Source organism: Lactuca serriola, chromosome 4 (genome assembly GCF_051521515.1).
Source record: "Lactuca serriola cultivar US96UC23 chromosome 4, Lser_US96UC23_V15, whole genome shotgun sequence".
Classification (NCBI taxonomy): Eukaryota; Viridiplantae; Streptophyta; class Magnoliopsida; order Asterales; family Asteraceae; genus Lactuca; species Lactuca serriola.
This window is the reverse complement of record NC_136411.1, coordinates 193061921-193083107: the sequence shown is the minus strand read 5'-3', so window position 1 is coordinate 193083107 and position 21187 is coordinate 193061921. Positions and strand designations below refer to the sequence as shown.

The 21187-nt window shown below is 36.2% G+C and overlaps 1 protein-coding gene across 1 annotated transcript; it reads right to left on the bottom strand.

Moving 5' to 3' along the window:
* Nucleotides 1–13384: 13384 nt before the first annotated feature.
* Nucleotides 13385–18453, bottom strand: LOC145103097 (Leucine-rich repeat protein kinase family protein). Its single transcript, XM_079040638.1, has 13 exons — nt 18201–18453; nt 17961–18096; nt 17736–17807; nt 17582–17653; nt 17422–17493; nt 17261–17332; nt 17101–17172; nt 16894–17000; nt 16602–16769; nt 15654–15986; nt 14600–14854; nt 14348–14481; nt 13385–13823 (listed from the first exon to the last, which is right to left on the bottom strand). Exons 1-13 carry the CDS (start codon nt 18292–18294, stop codon nt 13599–13601), a joined length of 1812 nt encoding a protein of 603 aa, XP_078896764.1. The 5' UTR covers nt 18295–18453; the 3' UTR covers nt 13385–13598.
* Between the last annotated feature and the right edge of the window lie 2734 nt (nt 18454–21187).

Here is a 21187-nt window from a genome sequence, read left to right as displayed (position 1 = left end):
CAAAGTAATGCCAAATTGAGTAAGACTCAAAGTCCGAGTACCAAAGCTGAGATAGCAGAAATGAGCCGAGTACCATACGCTTCCGCAGTTGGCTCAATCATGTACGCTATGACTTGTACTCGCCCTGATGTAGCCTTCGCTTTGAGCATGGTTAGCAGATATCAAGGGAATCCTGGCAAAGCACATTGGATTGCAGTGAAAAACATCCTTAAGTACCTTCGGAGGACGAAGGAATGGTTCTTAGTCCTCGGAGGGAGTAATGACTTGAAGGTGTGAGGGTATAGTGACGCCAGCTTTCAGACCGACAGGGACAACTATCGTTCGCAGTCGGGCTGGGTCTTTACCCTAAATGGAGGAGCAGTGACATGGAAGAGTTCCAAGCAGGAAACCATAGCTGATTCAACGTGCGAATCAGAGTACATTGCAGCGAGCGAAGCGTCGAAGGAGGCAATATGGCTAAAGAACTTCATCGGTGATCTTGGAGTTGTACCTGCCATAAAGGAGCCTATGGAGATTTTCTGTGATAACGAAGGCGCGGTTGCCTTGACCAAGGAACCGAGGGATCATGGTAGATCAAGACATATCGACAGAAAGTATCACTTCATTAGACATCGTGTAGAAGAAGGACAACTCGTAGTAAAGAGGATATCATCAGAAGATAACCCAGCAGATCCGCTTACGAAGGGACTGAGTAGGGTTAAGCACTTGCAGCATGCTAGGAGTATTGGGCTGAAGGATGATATTAGCATAGATTAGATAGTATTAGAAACGTGTAATAGATAAATGTAATTGACATTTGATGATTAAATAAAGGAGTTTTATTTATGAGTAAGGTTACTATCTTATGTTAATTGTTTAGCTATTGTTTCACTTTGCATGTTTTGACTTCCAGAATAATTGAGTTTATTAGGAATAATCGAATTGTTCAAATGGTCCACAATCGTTCATATGTTGGGAGTAGATATGAATGAAGATTGTCATGAATTGGTGTGTAGAATGTCTAAATGGTGTTAGACATAGCAAAGGATTGCTGCAACGTTCATGAGTGCTTATGAACTAGTTTTGAGCATTGGAATAAACCCGCTCTTGCTGGAATCACCTTATGGAATACGATATAAAAGGTGATCGCAAGACGATAATATCATATAGTCTTAAAACCTAGATATATGGTTTATTATTTGTTAATTGATTGTACATTGATAATACGAAAACGCATCAGTAACTTGGTGTTATAAAACGTATTGTTGTGTATAGTTGGTTAATGAATAAGTAAATGCATATAAGTCGAAGTTTATCTGTAACTTTTATCTAAGAAGGTAAAAGCGATATCTCGGCCGCTCGATGATTTGATTTGACTTATGTGTCGGGCCCGGTCAGAACTAAATTGATGTGTTCGATTAAGTTCTATGTCAAATAAATCAGAGATCGAGAAACCTAAATGCTTGACTAACCATTCCATAGGATTGTCAGCATGATATCTAACAGAGGACTGTACGTTCCCTTATCTAAAGGACAAGATCGATTAGATCAGAGTTAACAGCGACTTTGAGAGCTACGATTGCAAACCGAATTGTACTTGTATAGTTACTAGACTTATCCAAGTGGGAGACTGTTGGAATAGTGTCTAAGGCTGTAACTATATTAGGGAAGTATTTGATCCGGTTGTGCATGGTCCTTTTGGGTTGCCTTCACCATAGCAACTTGATAGGATGATTTAATAAGAGAGAGTAAATATTATTAATATATTATGGGAATAATATAGTGAATAATATATTTGTTATTTGATTAATATAAGTCATAGAATTAATTAGAATTAATTTGGTGACTTAAAGAGATTAATTAAATAAAGGGGTATAAACTGTCAATTGTTTGATAGTTAAAATTTAGACTGTAAATCCTTATTGATATAGGATTGGACGATTTCTAGGGCTAGGATAAGCCAAAATCGTCCAAAGGGTTATCAAGGAAAGGATATGGATTAACTTAAAGTCTAAGTTATCCAATTAGGGTTTAGGTTGTAACCCTTAAGGAGTCTACAAGTATAAATAGACCCCATAGCATAGGGAATTCGACACATCTCATAAAGTAAGAGAACCCTGGCCGAATTCCTTCCCTTTCCTCTCTCCTAAATCATTCTTCTTGCTATTGGTGTTTGTAAGCCATTAGAGGAGTGACATTTGTGACTCTAGAAGCTCCAAGACCTCAAGATCAACAAGGAACTCAAAGGTATGATTCTAGATCTGTTTCAATGTTGTTATTTAACCTAATTAGTCATTAGAAGACTTGGATTCAAAGCATGTTTATTAGAAAGCCTAGATCCAAGCATTAGGGTTTTGCATGCGCACATAGGAAAGTTCTTATGGCTAAAACCCTTCAGAACTCACTAAGCTTCTTGCTTACAGTTTATAGTTTTAGTTTCAGGTACCTCTTCAGAGAAGGGGAAGGAGCTGGCACGGTAGCGGCACATCATACACACATCTCGTTTTCCACACTACGAGATTATTCTGGGATTTGTACTCTGACACTATGGTTGATTTCATGTTTTGGGTTTTCAGACACGTAATATGTTTTAAGAAATGATATGATCGAATGTTGTTTATTTTCAAATGTTTTGCAAAGTATTTAATTAAAAAAATGAAATTTTGGGACTTGAAAATTGGGTTGTTACAAGAATAAGGTAACGGTGACGAACCGTTATCCACTCCCGAGGATTGATGATCTTTTTGACTAGCTTCATGGTGCATCTTGGTTCTCCAAGATTTATTTGTGATCGGGGATGAGGACTATGGATGAGGATGTGCAGAAGACAAATTTCCAGACTCGTTATGGTCATTACGAGTTCGTGGTGATGCTTTTTGGGCTCACCAATGCTCCAACCGTGTTCATGGATCGCATGAACTGCATGTGCAGACCGATGTTGGATCAGTCTGTGATTGTGTTCATCGATTATATATTGGTTTATTCCAAGACTCAGGAGCAGCACGAGGAGCACTTGAGGGAAGTGTTGAAGACTTTGGGGAGTGAGAGACTTTTCGCAAAGTTCTCCAAGTGTGAGTTCTAGTTACGCGAGGTGCAGTTTTTGGGGCACCTTGTCAACCAGAATGGTATTTTGGTCGATCCGACCAAAGTCAAGGCCATGATGCTGTGGGAGGTTCTAAGGTGTCCATCTGAGATTCGGAGTGTTCTTGGTTTGGCGGGTTATTATCGGAGATTCATCCATGAATTCTCCAAGATAGTTGTTCCATTAATCCGATCAAGAAGATGGTTACATTTCATTGGGGCCTGAGCAGCAGGTAGCTTTTGAGACCTTGAGACAGCGGTTGTGCGAGGCACCGATTCTGACCCTGCCAGATGATGTCGAGGATTTTGTGGTTTATTATGATGTGTCGATCACAGGTCTCGGAGCAGCATTGATGTAGAGGGGTCGTTAGATCGCTTATGCTTTGAGGCAGCTGAAGCCTCATGAGGCGAATTATCCAACACATGATTTGGAGTTGGAGGCCGTGGTTTTCACCCTCAAGATTTGGTGGCACTACCTCTATGGGTTCCGTTGTACTATTTACACAGATTACAAGAGCCTGACATATTTGATGGATCAGACGAATCTGAATAGGAGGTAGCGACGGTGGGTGGATGTGGTGAAGAATTACGATTGTGAGATCCTTTATCACTCGGGGAAGGCCAATGTGGTGGCCGATTCTCTCAGCCGCAATGCAGTCGCAGCTCCAATCAAAGACATATGTTTTTTGATGACCGTGATTACTCCGCTTTTGGAGCGGATTCGTGAGGCTCAAGTTGAGGCTATGAAGGAAGAGCACCGGAAGAGTGAGTGTATTGTGGGTCAGGTGGCTTCCTTCGATTATAATAACCGTAGGTTGTTGACTCTGCACCAGTAGGTTTGGGTTCCGTATTGGGCGGTGTGCGTCAAGTTTTTATTGAGGAGGTGCACAAATCTAGGTTCTCCATTCATTCCAGGGAAACGAAGATGTATAGGGATCTTCGTCTTGATTATTGGTGGCCCTACATGAAGCGGGATGTGGCTTGGTTTGTAGAGCGGTGCTTGAGTTGCAGGAAAGTCAAGGCCGAGCATCAGAGACCTCACGACAAGATGCAGCCATTGGAGGTTCCCGTATGGAAATGGGGGGATATTAGTATGGATTTCATTACGAAGTTACCCTAGACTACGCACAGAGTGTATTCGATTTGGGTCATTGTGGATCGTTTAACCAAGAGCACGCATTTCATCTCGATTCAGGAGAGTATTTCTATAGAGAAGTTGGTTGAGATTTATATCAGGAAGGTTGTGGTAAGTCATGGGGTGCCGTTATCGGTGGTTTCTGACAGAGATGTACACTTTACTTCTAGGTTTTGGAAGAGGTTCCATGACAAGTTGGGCACCCGTCGCCATTTCAGCATAACATTCCATCTGCAGACCGATGGTTAAAGTGAGCGAAACATTCAGACTCTATAGGATATGTTGCGGGCGTGTGTTTTGGATTTCGGTGGGAGTTGGGATATGTATCTTCCGTTACCGGAATTTTCGTATAACAACAGTTATCACGCCAACATTGATCGACCTCCTTTCGAGATGCTCTACGGGAGGAAGTGTACAACCCCGATTTGTTGGGGCGAGGTCGGTCAATGGGTTTTGAGGAGTACCGAGATGGTACTCAAGACCACAGACCTGATTCAGCAGGTTCGGAGCAGGCTCCAGACAACTCAGAGTCGGCAAAAGAGTTATGCCGACAGACGTCGATCAAATTTAGCGTTTCACGTGGGAGATATGGTTCTTCTATAGGTTTCACCTTGGAAAGGTGGCATCCGGTTCAGGAAGCAGAGCAAGCTGGGCCCCATGTATGTCGGTCATTTTAGGGTTTTAGCCCGGGTGGGCTGGCTTGCTTATCGCTTGGACCTTCCAGATGAGCTCGGTTAGATTCATAACACGTTCCATGTCTCTCATCTATAGAAGTGCTTACTGGATGATTTCGCAGTGGTACCATTGGAGGATATTCATGTGGATTACCATCTGAATTATATTGAGAGACAGGTAGCAATCCTTGATCAGAAGACGAAAACCTTGAGGAACAAGGTTGTCGAGTTGGCGAAGGTGCAATGGCATCACCGCAAGTGTTCGGAGTGGGCTTGGGAGCCAGAAGATGAGATAAGGGAGCACTATCCAGAGTTATTTTGGGTTGCAGACTCCAAGGATGAAGTCTGATTAAAGTGGGGGACAATTGAAACGCTTAATTAAGTATGTTCCTTTTTTCCCTTCATATTTATATTTTTTTATTATTGGTCCTTGGAGTTAGTACGCAGGGCGTACCACTTGGTATGCTTAGCGTACTAGCTGAGAAGTTAGTACGTGGGGTCTACCACATGGTACACTTAGCGTACTAAGGAGGGGTTGATCATGGGTCTGAAGCCTCGTACGTTGAGCATACGAGGGTTACGCATGGCGTACAAGTAGATAAGAAAATCCTAATTTTAGGGTGTTGCACCCTATATAAGGTCCTTAAGTCCCTAGGGATGGCTTCTTTACCAGCCTCTATTGCCCTATAACCCTAATTTCGAACCCTAATAGCCTCTTTGAGTGTTCTTGAGCCTTGGTCTTGATTTTGATGGTTTATGCTCTTGATGACTTTTGAGGTATAAAGTCCCAACCTTCCTCCTTGTATGATTAGATCTCTTCATGTCATGGTTTTTATGCTTTTAGTTTGATGAGTTAGGTCATTTATGGGGCTTATCCTTTTAGACTTGGTCATATTATGAGTTTCTTAAGCTTAAAGGTGCAAACTTTATGGTGTTTATGGTCTCAAGCATGCATTAAGTCATCTATTAAGTCATTTTGAGCATCAGGAGCTTCACTAAGCCATGCTTGCACGTAAAGTTACCAACTTTACATGATAAATCAGCCCAAGGAAGTCAGAGCTAAGTTTTGGAGTGATGTATTAATCAGTTAAGAGTTGGGAATGAAAGTTGGCTAAATGAGGGAGTACGTTGAGCGTACAAGTAGGTACGTATAGTGTACAGGCCCTAAGGCGACTACGATGCACGTACAAGATGAGTATGCCCCGCATACTCAATAGGTTGGGCCTCGGAATCTTAGGTCTTCGGTTTGGGCCATATTTTGGGCTTAGATGATTAGGGCCTTGTTGGGTCATCAATTTTTAGGTTGATGATTATTCTAGGTTCGCTTGCAGAAGGTCCACAAAGGGATTTCAGCCTAATTTGGAAAATTAGGCCATGATTGGGCCTTTTGGATTGTAGATTTGGTCCTTAGTCTTGGACCAAACTAGGTAAGGTGTAAAATGGTCTTTTTACCCTAATTTTGGACTAAAGGTTACAGATTGGAATCCAATTATTAATTGGATGTTATTTGGTATTGATAGCTTAGGGATTTGTTAGACCAACAGCCAGAGATTTATTCGCATGATTCAGCAGTTCGAGGTGAGTTTCCTCATTCTTTCAGATGTTGTAGAGCTTTTTTGGCCTCTGGTTTCCTTTAAAATTGGTTTTTCGCATCCTTTCAAAGTTTGGAAAAGTGGGAGAGCTTTCTCGGCCGACTTGGTGATAAATCTTCCAAGTGTTGTTAACTTTCCATTGATCTCTTACACTCCCTTAAGGTTGTGAGAGGTTTTAGATTCGAGGAACTCATGTATTTTGGCCTGGTTGGGCGATATTTCCTCATTGGTTATCTGATAACCCAATAACTGGCCTTCCTCCACCCCGAAAGTGCATTTGCCCAGGTTGAGTTTCATCTACGCCTTCGTCAAGGTTTGAAAAGTTTCCTCGATATCATGGAGCAATGCTGCTTCGTCATGGCTTTTGATGACCATATCATCAACGTATACCTCGACATTCCTACCAATTTGGTCTGCAAACACTTTGTCCATCAGGCGCTGGTATGTTTCCCCAACGTTCTTGAGACCGAATGGAATTTTCTGCTAGGAGAACGTGTCACGATCGGTATGAAAGTTCATTTTCTCCTCATCTTCCCTTTTCATCTGGACTTGATGATATCCCTTGTAGGCGTCAAGGAATCACTTGAGTTGAAATCCTTCGAAGGAATCAACCTTTAGATCTATCTCCGAGAGGGGGTAATGATCCTTTGGGTAAGCATTGTTCAAGTCGGAGTAGTCAATTTACATCCGTCATGATCTATCGTGCTTCTTCACCATCATTGGGTTCGCTATCCAGGTAGGAAAAAGTGCCACCCAGAGGATGCCTACGTCCACTAGCTTTTCCATCTCTGTATTGATTGCTTTACTTCTATCACCCGCTTGCCCCATCTTTTTTTGCTTGATGGGGGTACTCCCCAGGAGACTTATTAAGCTATGCTTAATGACCTCACGATCGACCCATGTCATATCTGCAGGTTTCCATACAAATACCTTGGAGGGACGCTTCAAGCGGGAGGCTTAATTTAGTTTTTCTTTTTTGATAGGTTGGCACCTATTTGAACTGTTTGCACTGGATAATCCGGATGAATGGTGTGCTTTTCTGTTTAGAAATCCTCCTTTGACTTTTTATTCGTTTGCACCAGCTTTGGTGCGGTAATGACTTGACGGCAATGGTGTGCTCGTAGGTTAATGGCAATTATTATTGTTCACTCAGAACACATGCTAAACCTAACAATACCATAGATTATTGATGGTATGGCCTATAACTTGAAGAGCGTTGGTCACCCGAGCAGATTTTTGTGCTCTGTTGGGAGGCGCATCACTCGAAATTCGATCATTTACGTGATCTTATCCCTCCCATCATGATTGATAAAGGTGAATGGTAAATGTATGGTGCCCAGCGGCGATAGGCTATGCCTTGTAAATCCTATTAATGGTCCACCTATAGGAAGCTTTAGTCCCCCATTCCACAAGGTGTGCAATTGTCTAAAGCAATGCTCATACTAGGGGTGTGCACCAAACCGCATAAACCGCTCGCACCGCACCGCATAATGCGGTTTAGAACTTTTGCGGTGCGGTTTGTGGTTTGTTATATCATTAAACCGCACTATGTGGTGCGGTTTGCGGTTTTCAATTACAAAGTCGCGGTTTAAACCGCACCGCATATATATATATATATATATATATATATATATATATATATATATATATATATATATATATATATATAAGAAAGTGTATTGTTTCATCACTAAGATTAATAAAATACTAATAATTGTTTGTTTATAAGTTTGTAACAGTTAAAATGTTGGTACGTATAAAAATGAGTATGTTGATTAGCCTAAAATTAGTGAATAAAGTCATACAATAGGAATTAATTATCAAACGTATTACGGAAAGCAACTTGTTTTTGAGTTTTTTGCAAAACATTTCTAGTTTCTAGTTTTATATCTCAAAAGATCAAAAGGTTTTTTAGATTTTTCAAAAGTTATAAAATGTATCAACTCTTCAAATCGCAAAACCGCACTTAAACGGCACAAACCGCACCGTATAACATAGTTTTGAACTTCTGTGGTGCGGTTTGCGGTTTCAAAAAAACTCAAACCGCATATGCGGTGCGGTTTGCGGTTTTGACTTTAAACCGCACCGCGCACACCCCTAGTTCATACAATATGTATGTACTGCTACTATTATCTATGCATACAGAATAAACTTGTGTCTAGCGTATGTAGGTAGTAGTCAGAAGTGGATCCCTTGGATCCCAGTTTGATGGTCTTGGGTCATCTATCAAGAATTTGATATTGAGTATGCTACCAGATAATACCTCGGTGCTATCATTTGCTTTGTGGGGATCGCCTCATTTGTAGGGCCTGGCGATGGTGTAGATGTCGCTCTTATTCTCTGGGAGCTTGTTTGCATCTCTTTAGGTTCATGTACACTTCCTGATCAGAGTCGAACTTGGATCACAAGTACTTTTCTATATCAAAGAGGTTTCCCTTTAGCTACTCTTCTTCAATCTCTTTCTTCGGCATTGTGCACTCGCTAGTATCATGATTTTTTCTCTTGTGAAACTCGTAGTACTTGCCCTTTTCTTTTTCCATCTTCGAAGGGGTTTTCTCGATGGCGTGGACATCGGTTCGGTGGCTCTGGTGTTCGTCTTTTCCAAATGGACTATATCTCCCGGATTGATGTTGCGAGTGTCGGTTGTACTTGTCATGGCCCCCGTCCTGGCGCTATTAATGGCCAGTGTTGGGTCGAGAGATTGCTTCTTCCTATTTTATGTATGTATTGGCAACAACCTTTAGGTTGGCTTCTTTTCCTTCTTCTCCTTCGATCTGTCTAAGATATTTCTCCACTCTGTACTTAAGCTCGTCCCTCAATTGAGGTACCGTCCCCTGCATCTTCTTCGATAGAGGGCCAAGGAGTAAACCTTGGGTAAAAGCGCCTGTTACAAGGAATTCCTCATGGCTCGAGACGTTTAGCGTTGCTAGAGTGAATCAGTCGTAATATGTCCTTATCAACTCTCTCTCATTTTTTTTTTGCATTCCATTATTGAGTTCGCATCTCCCTTGCCCTTCCTTAGTTGCATGAAATTGTTGAGGAAGAGGTATTGTAAATGCTCGAAACTCAAGATGTTGCTAGGTCGCAGTGCCTTAAACCATTTGTCTGCATTTCCCGATAGCATAACAAGGAAATATGTGCGGGTGAACCGCTCTTCCATTCTCAGCAACGTCATTGTCCACTCATAAGTGTCGATATGCTCGTCCGGATTGGTGGTATCGTCATACTTTGGAAATGTTTGGTATCATTGCCGAGTGTGGGATCTCATACTGCAAGAGCTCCTGGTAAAAAGCAAATCTAGTTATCCTCACTGGGTTTTCCACGTGTGGATATGGAAAACCACCATACATCATCAACTTTTGAGTGTAATACGGGTTATCGTACGCTTGATTATACATTGCTTCTTGCGAGATGTACAGTTGCTACTGTGAAATCGATATCGACTGCTAGAGCATATACATGTTCGACCCCTACGAGGTTCGTATTTATAGAGTTTCCAATTTTATTGCAACCGCATCGCAATGCATGTCTCACCGATATGGTGAAGAATCCTACGCATATCCTCCAAGTAATCCAGTTGTACTTCATCTGATAAGTATATCGATCAGGACCCCTCACTGCGGCGGGTAAAGGTAATAGCATGCCCTAGTAGCCTTCTTTTATCAATTTTCCCTCTTTGGTGATTGTTTCCAACTCTCCAGCTTCTAGCACAACATTTTAGCTCCCTTTCTCCTAAGCATATCTTTGCTGCTTCATAACAATTTTAACCATTATAAGCACCAAATATTTTCAATTAAGACTAAAATATAGTTGAAAATAGTAAGATATCACATAAAATGTAAGACCATATATGATGATATCAGGTTCAATGCCTCATGAAAATGTCCATTGCTAGGTGCTTGCCAAACCAAAGATATTCGTTGTGGTATTTGTAGCGATCAGTTATTAAGTTCCAAGCTTTGCATCCTACAAACTTTGTTAAGGGAACATTGTATTGTGTTTTAAGAACATGCAATTGAGAGAGAGAGAGAGAGAGAGAGATGCAGGCCCAAGTTATTATTTTTCTTTTTTTTTAATAGATTTAAATACAAAAAATATATTAAAATAGTAAATGAATCTTTTTATACGGGTGAGTGATTATTTGTTAAAAGTTTTAAAACCACATGGACCATCTATGAAGTTTTTTAAACTTATGGATTATACCTTAGATTTAGGAAACCACGTGGAACATTTACTGAGGTTTTGTCCTTTATTAAACATAGAAACCATTATTGTAAAATTGTTATTAGAAAGTGGTCATTCTTACAATATTTGAAATATAAGTACCATTCTTGTTAAAGATACACACATGGACCTATTCTTTAAAGTACAGTAACCATTTTTTCTAATTTGTTTTTTAAATATGGACGATTTCCATAATTTTCAATTTAAAAAAAAAAAAAAAAAAAAAAAAGGAGCATTTTGTAAGTTAAAGGGGTCATTTTTGTAGAGAACTTTCTATAGGGACCATTCTTGTAAAAATAATTTTGCATAGGGACCTATTCTATAAATTATAAGTACCGTTTTTGGTAGTCTTTTTTCTATGTACTAAGGACCATTTCGATAATTTTATGAACTACTCCGTATTTTGTAAGTTTAAAGGACCATTTTTATAGAGATTTTTTTTAACAGAAAATATAAGTTATAGAATATACAGACTTGAACTAAAAATTGCAAATAATACATAAAATCTTTAATATTAAGTTTAATATAAATAAATAATATAACATCTTTGATACATCAAATGGTGTTATTCTTCATAACACCAATTCTAATGGAGAACATAACGTCGAACAGAAGTAACTATACACTATTTTTTTTATAAAAATATAATGTTAATACCAAAAGTAAACATAACTATTAAAGAAAATTTCATGCTGGGCCCCACAAATGTAACCTTGCTCTTTAGGTGTCTGTTTTTTAGTACCCCATGCATGAAGCCATGAACTAAAAGTTTAAAGAATCAAGGCTATTCATGTTTGTTGTAACCTTTTCATTTTAAAAGTTAATCGATATGGAGTTTGATGAAGACAATGCACCCATATACTCAGGACCACTTAAAGGAGGCAGTGGATAGTTGGGCTCCTCCAACCAAGCCTTTTACAATGTGCATGTCTCTATGTATCTCATTTGGAAAATCTTTAAAAAAAACCAATATATTTTTAATTAACTTAAAAAAAACCTTTATTATTTTTTTAATGTATTAAAATCTTTTTAGTTTTCTAAAAATCTAATTTAAAATTTTTTGGACTTTAGAAAACCTATATTAAAAAAACAATTGTATTATTTTTCATAGTTCGCTAAAACATATACCTTAGAAATTAAATTTATTAGTAATAAATTAAATTAAAAATAATAAGTTTATATTTGAAGGTGTTATTGTAATATAGACTTAAAGGTGGTTTTAACAACCAGTTTTTTTCACATCATTAAACACTTTTAAATTCAAGTTTTCATAATAAAAATGCCAAAAATATGTTTTGCTAATATGAAACAATTTTTTTATGTATCTTCGATTATCATCATGTAGTTCAAAGTATGGATGTATTATTGTCCAAAATATAAGGTTGAGGTGGCATAATCTTACAGGTTTTCCTTATTTTCGCATTTTCGCAAATTTATTGTATTTTCGCATAAGCCCACCTATATATATATATATATATATATATATATATATATATATATATATATATATATATATATATATAGGGTGAGATTCAATAAAGAATCATAATTAACCAAGGAACCAATCTTTTTTTTAACTTTTAAAACTTTTTTTTTTATAAAAAAAAACTAAAAATACAAAAATTCATAACTTTTTATCATTTATGATATCAAATTCTATAGAAAAAAAAAATCGTCAAATTCATAATATGAAACTTTGAAAATTCACAATGTGAATCTAAATTTACACGGGAATCTGAAAAATATATTTAACATTCACAATGTTAAGTTATGAATTTAGATATTTTTAGTTTTTTTTTTTTTCGATAAAGAATAAACTCTAAAACTTAAAAAAATATTTGGTTCCTTGGATAACCAATAATTATGGTTCTCTATTGAATATATATATATATATATATATATATATATATATATATATATATATATATATATATATATATATATATATATATTCGAAATTTTCTTATCTAAGAGATTATAAGTTATAACTAATAAACTCTTAAAAACCGGTTCTCTATCATTTGTGGTGGTATATTTTTTTCCCGGTTTCAAAGTCTTAAGTTAGACAATTTAAAAAATATGAAGGTTTATATGCAAAACAAAAATAATATAATGGTTGTTTTAATACCTATTTTTTCCAAAAGTTTGTGAAATTTGTCGGATATAGATGATGGTTGGAAGTTGGAACAGCATTACTATTCTAAAAATCGAAATGGTGGGGTTTCATCGGTTTTTGGTTAATCCTTTTCATTTTCATCCTTTTATTTTGTAAAATAATGCTATTCATCCCAGTATTTTATAAAATGCCATTTTTATCCCTTAACTTTGAACTTTTAAAAAAACCTCTTTCAACCTCTTCATTTTCCACTCTTCTATTTTTAAAATATCCTTTTACTCCTTTAACTTTTAACTTTCTAAAATATCATTTCCACCCATTAACTTTCTAAACTTTTGCATTTACCCCATAATATAACATAATGATTCTCTTACAGTTACCACCACTCAACTTCGTAAAATTCATTAAGGTAAAAAAAAAAAAAAAAAAAAATTATTACTACAAATTCCATTTTTGATGCAAAAAAAATGTTTTAAAACAATCCAAAAACAACAATTAGCAAAACTTATCTTGTTTTGTTCACAAAACACACTATTTTGTGTGTGTATGTGGGGGAATAGTTACCTATTTATAACATCAACCCTAGTTCAAAAACCAAAATGCAACTAATTCTCCAACAAAGCAACAAGAGCACCCTTGTGGCATATTCATTTTTAGTAGCCGGGGTGAATCACCAAAATCTTTCGATCCGAAAACATTTCTATACATACAAAACATAATCAACAACTTACTTAATCTAGAAAGTTACACAAAGAAATCTTTCCATAATTAACATCTACAAAAGATGAAGGAATGGATTAAGCATAATCCGAATGTGAGTCATAGAAGTCACTAGGGCATGGTGACAACACCTCTTGTTCAAGAAACTGCAAGACTTGTTGCATCGACGGTCTCTCTTCTGGGTTCGCATCAGTGCACCGACCCGCTATTTCAAGAACCGCTTCTACAGTTGATGCATCGGCATCCGTGCACCTCTTGTCCACCACATCTTCCAATTTGTTCTCCTTTCGCAGTGTGTTCAACTTTTGTTTTTAGAAGCGAAAATAGGAAATGTCAGTAAGACTGTGTTTGGCAGACTAGCTGAAAAGCTATTTGATAGTTGAAAAGTTAGCTGGTAAATTATAATATGTAGCTTTTTGAAAAGCTCTTGAAAGTATGTTTTTCATAATTAATGAAGGGTATATTTGGAAAAATATTTAAAAAGCTCTTAAAAAACTAGTCTAAGTAGCTTTTTAAAAAAGCTAGCTTATAAGGTTGTGTTTGACAGACTAGCTGAAAAGCCAACGGACAAATGTAAAATGATATAAAAAGTTATTTAGATGTAAGGGTATATTTGGAAAACTTGTGGGAAATATCCCATGAGCTTTTATCGATAACCTAAATCTCAAAATAACATTTTAAAAAAGTTAGCTTAGAGCATCTCCGATGGTAGCTTTTTTAAAAGCTTTTTAGTATTTGAAAAAGTTTTTTTTTACCATTGGTTACTATTTTAACAAGATTCTCCCTTTATTTTTATAAAAAAAATAAAAATAAAAAAAATACATACCCAACCAACAACATTTAGACCCCGTTTGACAAAAGCTGGATCTGTTGGTCTCTTTCCTGTTATAAGCTCTAACAACAAAACCCCAAAGCTATACACATCCGATTTCACAGTAGCTCTTCCACTTTGCAAATACTCTGTTTCAATCATATAATCAATTCTTGCATTTCAAAATCTTTATCTGCTTGGATGGAATGGAATGAAGCATTCCATTCCTATCCTGAGAGAGAGAGAGAGAGAGAGAGAGAGAGAGACCTGGTGCAAGATAACCAAAAGTGCCAGCAACAACAGTGGTGACATGAGCATCTTCATCCACCAAAAGCTTAGCAAGACCAAAATCAGAAACACAAGGCTCAAGATTTTCATCCAATAAAATATTACTCGATTTTATATCGCGATGAACAATTCTTGGACTACAATCATGGTGTAAATATGCCAATCCTCTTGCTGATCCATATGCTACTTTTATTCGTGCATTCCAATTTAATGTTTTTTCTTCACCCCGACATTCTACAAACCAAAAAAAAACCATAAAAAGTGTCAACTATATTTCCCATAATAGCAACCTACTTTTACTCTTTTCTTTTCACATAATAACAACAATCCACTTTCATTTCCTTACCCATAATAGCAATCTACTTAAATTTCTTTATATCAATAATACCAATATTGGAAAACAATAAAGTCAACTATATTTCCCATAATAGCAACCTACTTTTACTCTTTTTTTTCACATAATACAATAATCTACTTTCATTTCCTTACCCATAATAGTATTCTACTTATATTTCTTTTACCAATAATAGCAATATGGGAAAACAAAGTATAATGTTATTGTGACTAAAACAAAAAAGTCAACTGCCATAAATAGCAACATACTTTACTCTTTTTTTACCAATACAGGAAATGTATTTGTTTTTTACCCATAATAGTAATATATTTACAAAGTACAACAATAATATTGATATTGGTAAATGAAATGTAAAGTATGTTGTTACTATGGATAAAAAAACAAAGTAAAAAGCCAAAAATAGCAACGTATTTTTTACCCATAATAGCAATAATCTAATTTCATTTCCTTACCCATAACAACAACACACTTCAACTTTTTACCCATAATAGCAACTTACTTTTAACTCATTACCCATAATAGCAACTTACTTTTAACTCATTACCCATAATAACAATCGACTTAAATTTATGAATTGCAAGTAAGTTGCCATTATAGGTAAAAAAAAAGTACATTGTCCATATTGGTAAAATCAATACATAATGCATTTGTGATGTGAAAATTAGCAAAGAAGTGTACCATGTAGGAAATTTTCAAGACTACCCTTGGACATGTAGTCATAGATAAGAAGCTTGGAATCAGGAAACCTGCAATAGCCTCTGAGATTAACAAGATTAATATGTTTAACACTTCCCAAGATTTCTAATTCCCTTTCAAATGCTTGATCACGACCTTCACGACTTCTTTCGATTCTTTTAACTGCAAATGTCCCACAATCATTCATCACCATTCTGTAAACGGTTCCAAATCCACCTGCCCCTACTACATGTTCTTCATCAAGGGATTCGAGTTTTTCTATGATTTCACTTGATGGGTATGGAAGATCACCATGGAATGTTATAAGTTGTGTGCCTACATTACAACAGTTGGAATACAAGTTGTTAAAAGAAAAATTATAAACAACAAAGTTGCAGTTATTGCTCGGATGGGGATTGAAGAAGTTTTTTAGGGATAGATTTGGTGATAGAGGATGAGGAGGGCATTTATGTCTTTTGCACAGGGCATTTGCATTTGTTACTTGGGAGGGGGGTTGAAGAAGTTTTCAAGGGATATTTTTTTATGATAGAGGATGAGGAGGGGCATTTACGTCTTTTGCACATAACAAAGATCAAGGATGAGGAGGGTATTTATGTCTTTTGCAATTTGCATAGACAACAGATCAAGGGTATTTGCGTTTGTTACACGGGAGGGGGATTGAAGAAGTTTTCAAGGGATATTTTTATGATAGAGGATGAGGAGGGCATTTATGTCTTTTGCACAGATGAGAGATCAAGGGGATTTGTGTTTGTTACACGGGCCGGGATTGGAGAAATATTATAGTGCTATTTCTGATGACAAAGGAAGAGAAGGGCATTTATGTCCTTCCGCATACAAGAGATATCAATGGCAAGTTCATCGGTTCCCAATAAATGAGGCCTAAAAAAGGCAATTAGTAACAAAAAAAAGAATACTTATTTTTTTTCTCACTTGTTTCTTGTTGAACTTGTTTCTTGACAACTACATATCTTTTTGCAGCTCTTTCTTTCTTTGAGAGCATAAAAACCAAAAGAAGCACAAACAGCACAACTGCCAAACCCAAAGCTATCATAGCAGCAATTAATGCTCCTTTCATAAAAGGAGACGAATGCTTAGGAACTACAAAAATCAAATCAAATCACAAAAGGTTAATATTAAGTTATCAACAATACCCAAAAACTAAATTTCTTGAATTTGATCATTTTTTTTTATAAAAAGATTGTTTTTTTTATAAACAACTTGCCTGCAGCTTCATCACTTTCAGCATGTGGCAAAACAGCAGGAAATCCAAGTGATGTTTTACATGGCTTATGTATTTGCTGACCACAGAGATCTAAATTACCAATATACCTATAAACATAGACACATAGTTGCCCATTTTTCAAATTTAGAATAAAGCATCAAAAATTCAAAATAGTCATTTTGAGTTTACAAAAATAGTGACACTTACGAGTTGTTTCCAAAGTTGCTAAGTGCTCCAAAATTCGGAATTTCACCCGAAAAAAAGTTTGTTGATAAGTTCCTGAAATTAAAGAAAAAATGTTTCAATTTAAATGTTTATAAAATTATATTAGTTTAATGCCATAAAATATGTTGATGAACAAACTTACAGGTATTTGAGACGAGTGAGATGACCAAGAGAAGGTGGTATTGCTCCCTTTAAAGTATTGCTTGACAAATCCCTAATAATGAGAACAAATGACATCAAATTGTTGTGAATATTATCTTTAATAACAAAATATTTATTTAAAAAAAGATTTTAGTGATTTACAGTATAGTTAGTAGGGAAAGGTTTCCGATATTTGAAGGTATGACACCCTGGAGATAATTAGCCCTCAAGTACCTAAATAATGTATGCCATTAATCAGTTCACATTTCTAAATCATATTCAAAAATCAAGAAAGACACTTGTTTCATAGTTTAACACTTACATAGCTCTTAGTTCAACACATTTACTAATTTCATTAGGAATTTGTCCATGTAAGCTGTTTTGGTGAAGTGCCCTGATAATAACAAAAAAGATGCATAAATCAAACAGAAATGAACTTAAATAAGTTAAGATTACAGCTCCCAAAATACACTTACAGTCTCTGTAATCTAGTGAGTTTACCAATGCTTGGAGATATGAACCCCCCAAGCTCCATGTATGGCAAGTTTCTGAAACGAATCACAAAACGAAAATCGAGGGTTAGAACTTAGAACTTGTATACACTATACAATCTGTTCGAAATTAGGGTTTTGTGTTACTCTTTTTATCCTCGAAATGCGCGATAAAAAGTTGAAAACATGGAGTGAAGAGTGAGGATTTACATGGCTAAAACTCTTTGATCGGTCGGATGGCAAGTAATGCCAGTCCATTGACATGGGGTTTCGACGTTATCCACCCAATTGCTGAGAGTGTTCTTAGTGTCGTTCAAAGCTTGTTTGAACTCGAGTAAAGTTAAGCCTAAAAGAAACAAAAAAAACAAGAGGATATTCATCGAACATTGAATCTGAAAGACGTCAAAGAAAAACATAATCTTTCGATTTAGAGGAGAGAAATGAGGTTACCATCTTCAGTGAGAGCGAAGGAACAAGTGCTGAAAAGGATTGTTGCTACAAAAATAGCTGAAAAAACCCAAATCAATACCTGATTCGTACCCATTTGAGCTTCTTGATGTAAGAAGTAAGAACTAGGAATATGGATATTCAAATGTGTGCCATAAATTGGAACATAAAAAGGATTCAAATTTAAAGCTGATTTAAAGCAGATGTAATGTAGTGAGTACGCTTTTACACACAGAGGGGAGAGAGAGAAGCGAGTGTGGGGTTTTGTGAGTGGTCTGTGCTATGATGAGGTTTGGAAAAATAAATGTAAAATCAGAAGACATAAATTTTCTTTTATCATTTCCCATATATTTTAATTTAAAAATAATGTATATATTATATGTTTTTTTGTTGGCTCTATAAAAAAAATTAGGTTTGATTTTGTTTTGATATCATATTTAGAAACTTTTTATTATAATTATTTAGTATGTCTCAAAGAGTCTATAAATCATACATTTTAGTGATATACTAAAATGTTATTAAAAGTTTATCACTCATTTAATTACATAAATTGTTCAAATATTGAAATCTTGCAATATAAATTGATATAAAAAAAATATTACCTGTGAAGAATAAATTATTAACTTTTTCAAAAAATTAAAAAATTAATTATTACAAAGGTTAATAAATCAGATTTCAAATTAATGAGTTGTATATAAGCAGCATTGGCGTAGAAAATAAAATATGTACTGGGAAAGTGTGCAGAGGAGGGAGCCGTTGTTAAATGCAAATTCAAATATAAAAAACGTTAACGTCACTCGCAGATGGTTGGAGTGTAGTTGACGCGCTACGGTTTGATGTCGTGGCGAACTCTTATTGGCGGATTATAGTGGCATGTGACGCAATATGAAACATGTTGGTATTTGATTTCTGGGAATGAAGTCAAAAAGTCTAACGCGACACTGCCCAATTCTGGTCTTACGCAAACATCCAAATCTAGATCTTTTTGTATTAAAATAGTAAATTTCAGTTTTGGTCCCTAGAATTTTATTCATCTACAGTTTTAGTTTAAAATTTTAATTTTTAACATGATTTGTTCTTTTTCAATAGTTGCACGCGGGGACCTTTAGGTCATGTTTGGTTGGTAGGAAAGGATTGAAATTCGGGGGAAAAAGTTTCCAATTTCCTAGAATTCATGCGTTTGGTTCAATTTAAAAGAGGGAAAATGAATCAGAAATGAGAAAACATTTCTTCGTAAGGGGAAAATACTTTCATTCATCTTATGGATAGAATCAATTCCTTACTAACAATGAAAGTAAAAAATTACCATTATACCTACAAAATCTTATCTCGCGTATTAAGCCCCCATCGTCAAAATAGAATTGCAGCTGACAACAGGAACTCGTCTTCTTCGTTTCATGCGTTCTTCTGCCATGTAAGTCAATTTTGTTATCCTCTCTCTCTCTCTCTCTCTCTCTCTTAATTTCTGCCATTTATTCGTCGTCTTTTCCTGTGAAATGCTATGGTTAGTTAAAATCCATGTTGATGTCAATATCTATTAAAATCGAATCATGTGAAAAGCATTTTATCTTCCTGAAAAATGATTTATGTGAAAATCGAACTTGTGATGTTTATCAATTTCTGTTAAAATCGAATGCTTCTTAAAATCGATGTTGATGTCCATCTCAATCTATGCTTGTTCAAAATCTATGTTTGTTAAAATCCAATTTAGTGTTAATCAATGTGATCTCCTTCAAATCAAATTTGTTGTACATTCTTTTTCTTTTTCTTGCATGTTCAGAATAGTAGCAACTATTGTTTGTTCTTGTTTTTTTCATGGTAGCGAATGTGATATCCTTCATGATTAAGTGATTACACTACTCATGGAGTCGTTATGCTGTCAGATTATACTTCTTTTATGTATTGTATGCCTTATAAAGGCAAATTTTCATGTACTAAAAGGATTATTACTAGTGAAAGCAGTTATATATTTTATCGTGAAGTTGTTATTTGCTATGTGTTCTATTGTTCTTATTTCATGTTATTATATGCATTCATTTACAAACACCACCAAATCACCGAAACTGTTCTATATTCAAGGAATCTCGAAAAACATAATGCACTAAATACTCATCATCTTTCCATTCCATGATAGAAGATGCCACAAAGATCCCCGTGTAGGAACAACACGACGCAACCACCATCGGCTCCACCGGAGGTAAACTTGGCTGCATTCCAAGCAGCAGTGTCAGTTGTGGTCACCGCAGCTCTGACAAATATTCACAATGGGAATAACGGTGAAGGTAACAGGCAAAGAGCTAGAAGCTCGAACCAAGGGGTGAACCAATGACCTACAAAGGTATGTACCTACAAAGATTTCACAAATGCCAAGCCTCAAACCTTCAATGGAACTGGAGGCGTGATAACTTTAAAGCGGTGGATAGGAAAAGTTGAATCGGTTTTCGAAATCTACGGATGTCCAGAGGAATGCAATGTGAAATTTACAGCTTGCACATTTGTCGATCAAGCGCTTTCCTGGTGGAATGGTCATGTGGATGCCATGACACTCCCTGTGGCAAATGCTGTGCCATGGGAGGAGCTTAAGGAAATGTTAATGTTGTAGTACTATCCAAGAGGGGAAATCCAAAAAATGAAGTTGGAACTGTGGAATCTCACAATACATAACTCATACATCGATGCTTACATCTCAAGGTTTAGTGAATTATCACTCCTATATCTGGGTATGATCACTTATGAGGGAAAGAAGATTGAAAGATTCATTTGGGGATCAACCTCTCCAATCCAAGGAAATGTAATAGCAGCAAACCCTGACATGTATGACAGTGCAAAAACACTAGCTAAGAAGTTATACGACCATGGTAACAAGAAGGGAGTTAAAATTGCTGATACTGAGAACAAGAAAAGGAAGGAGAGAACAAGAAAAGGAAGGAGAGAACAAGAAAAACAGGGACAACAAACGAAAAGTACGACAAAATCAAGGGTAATCGAAA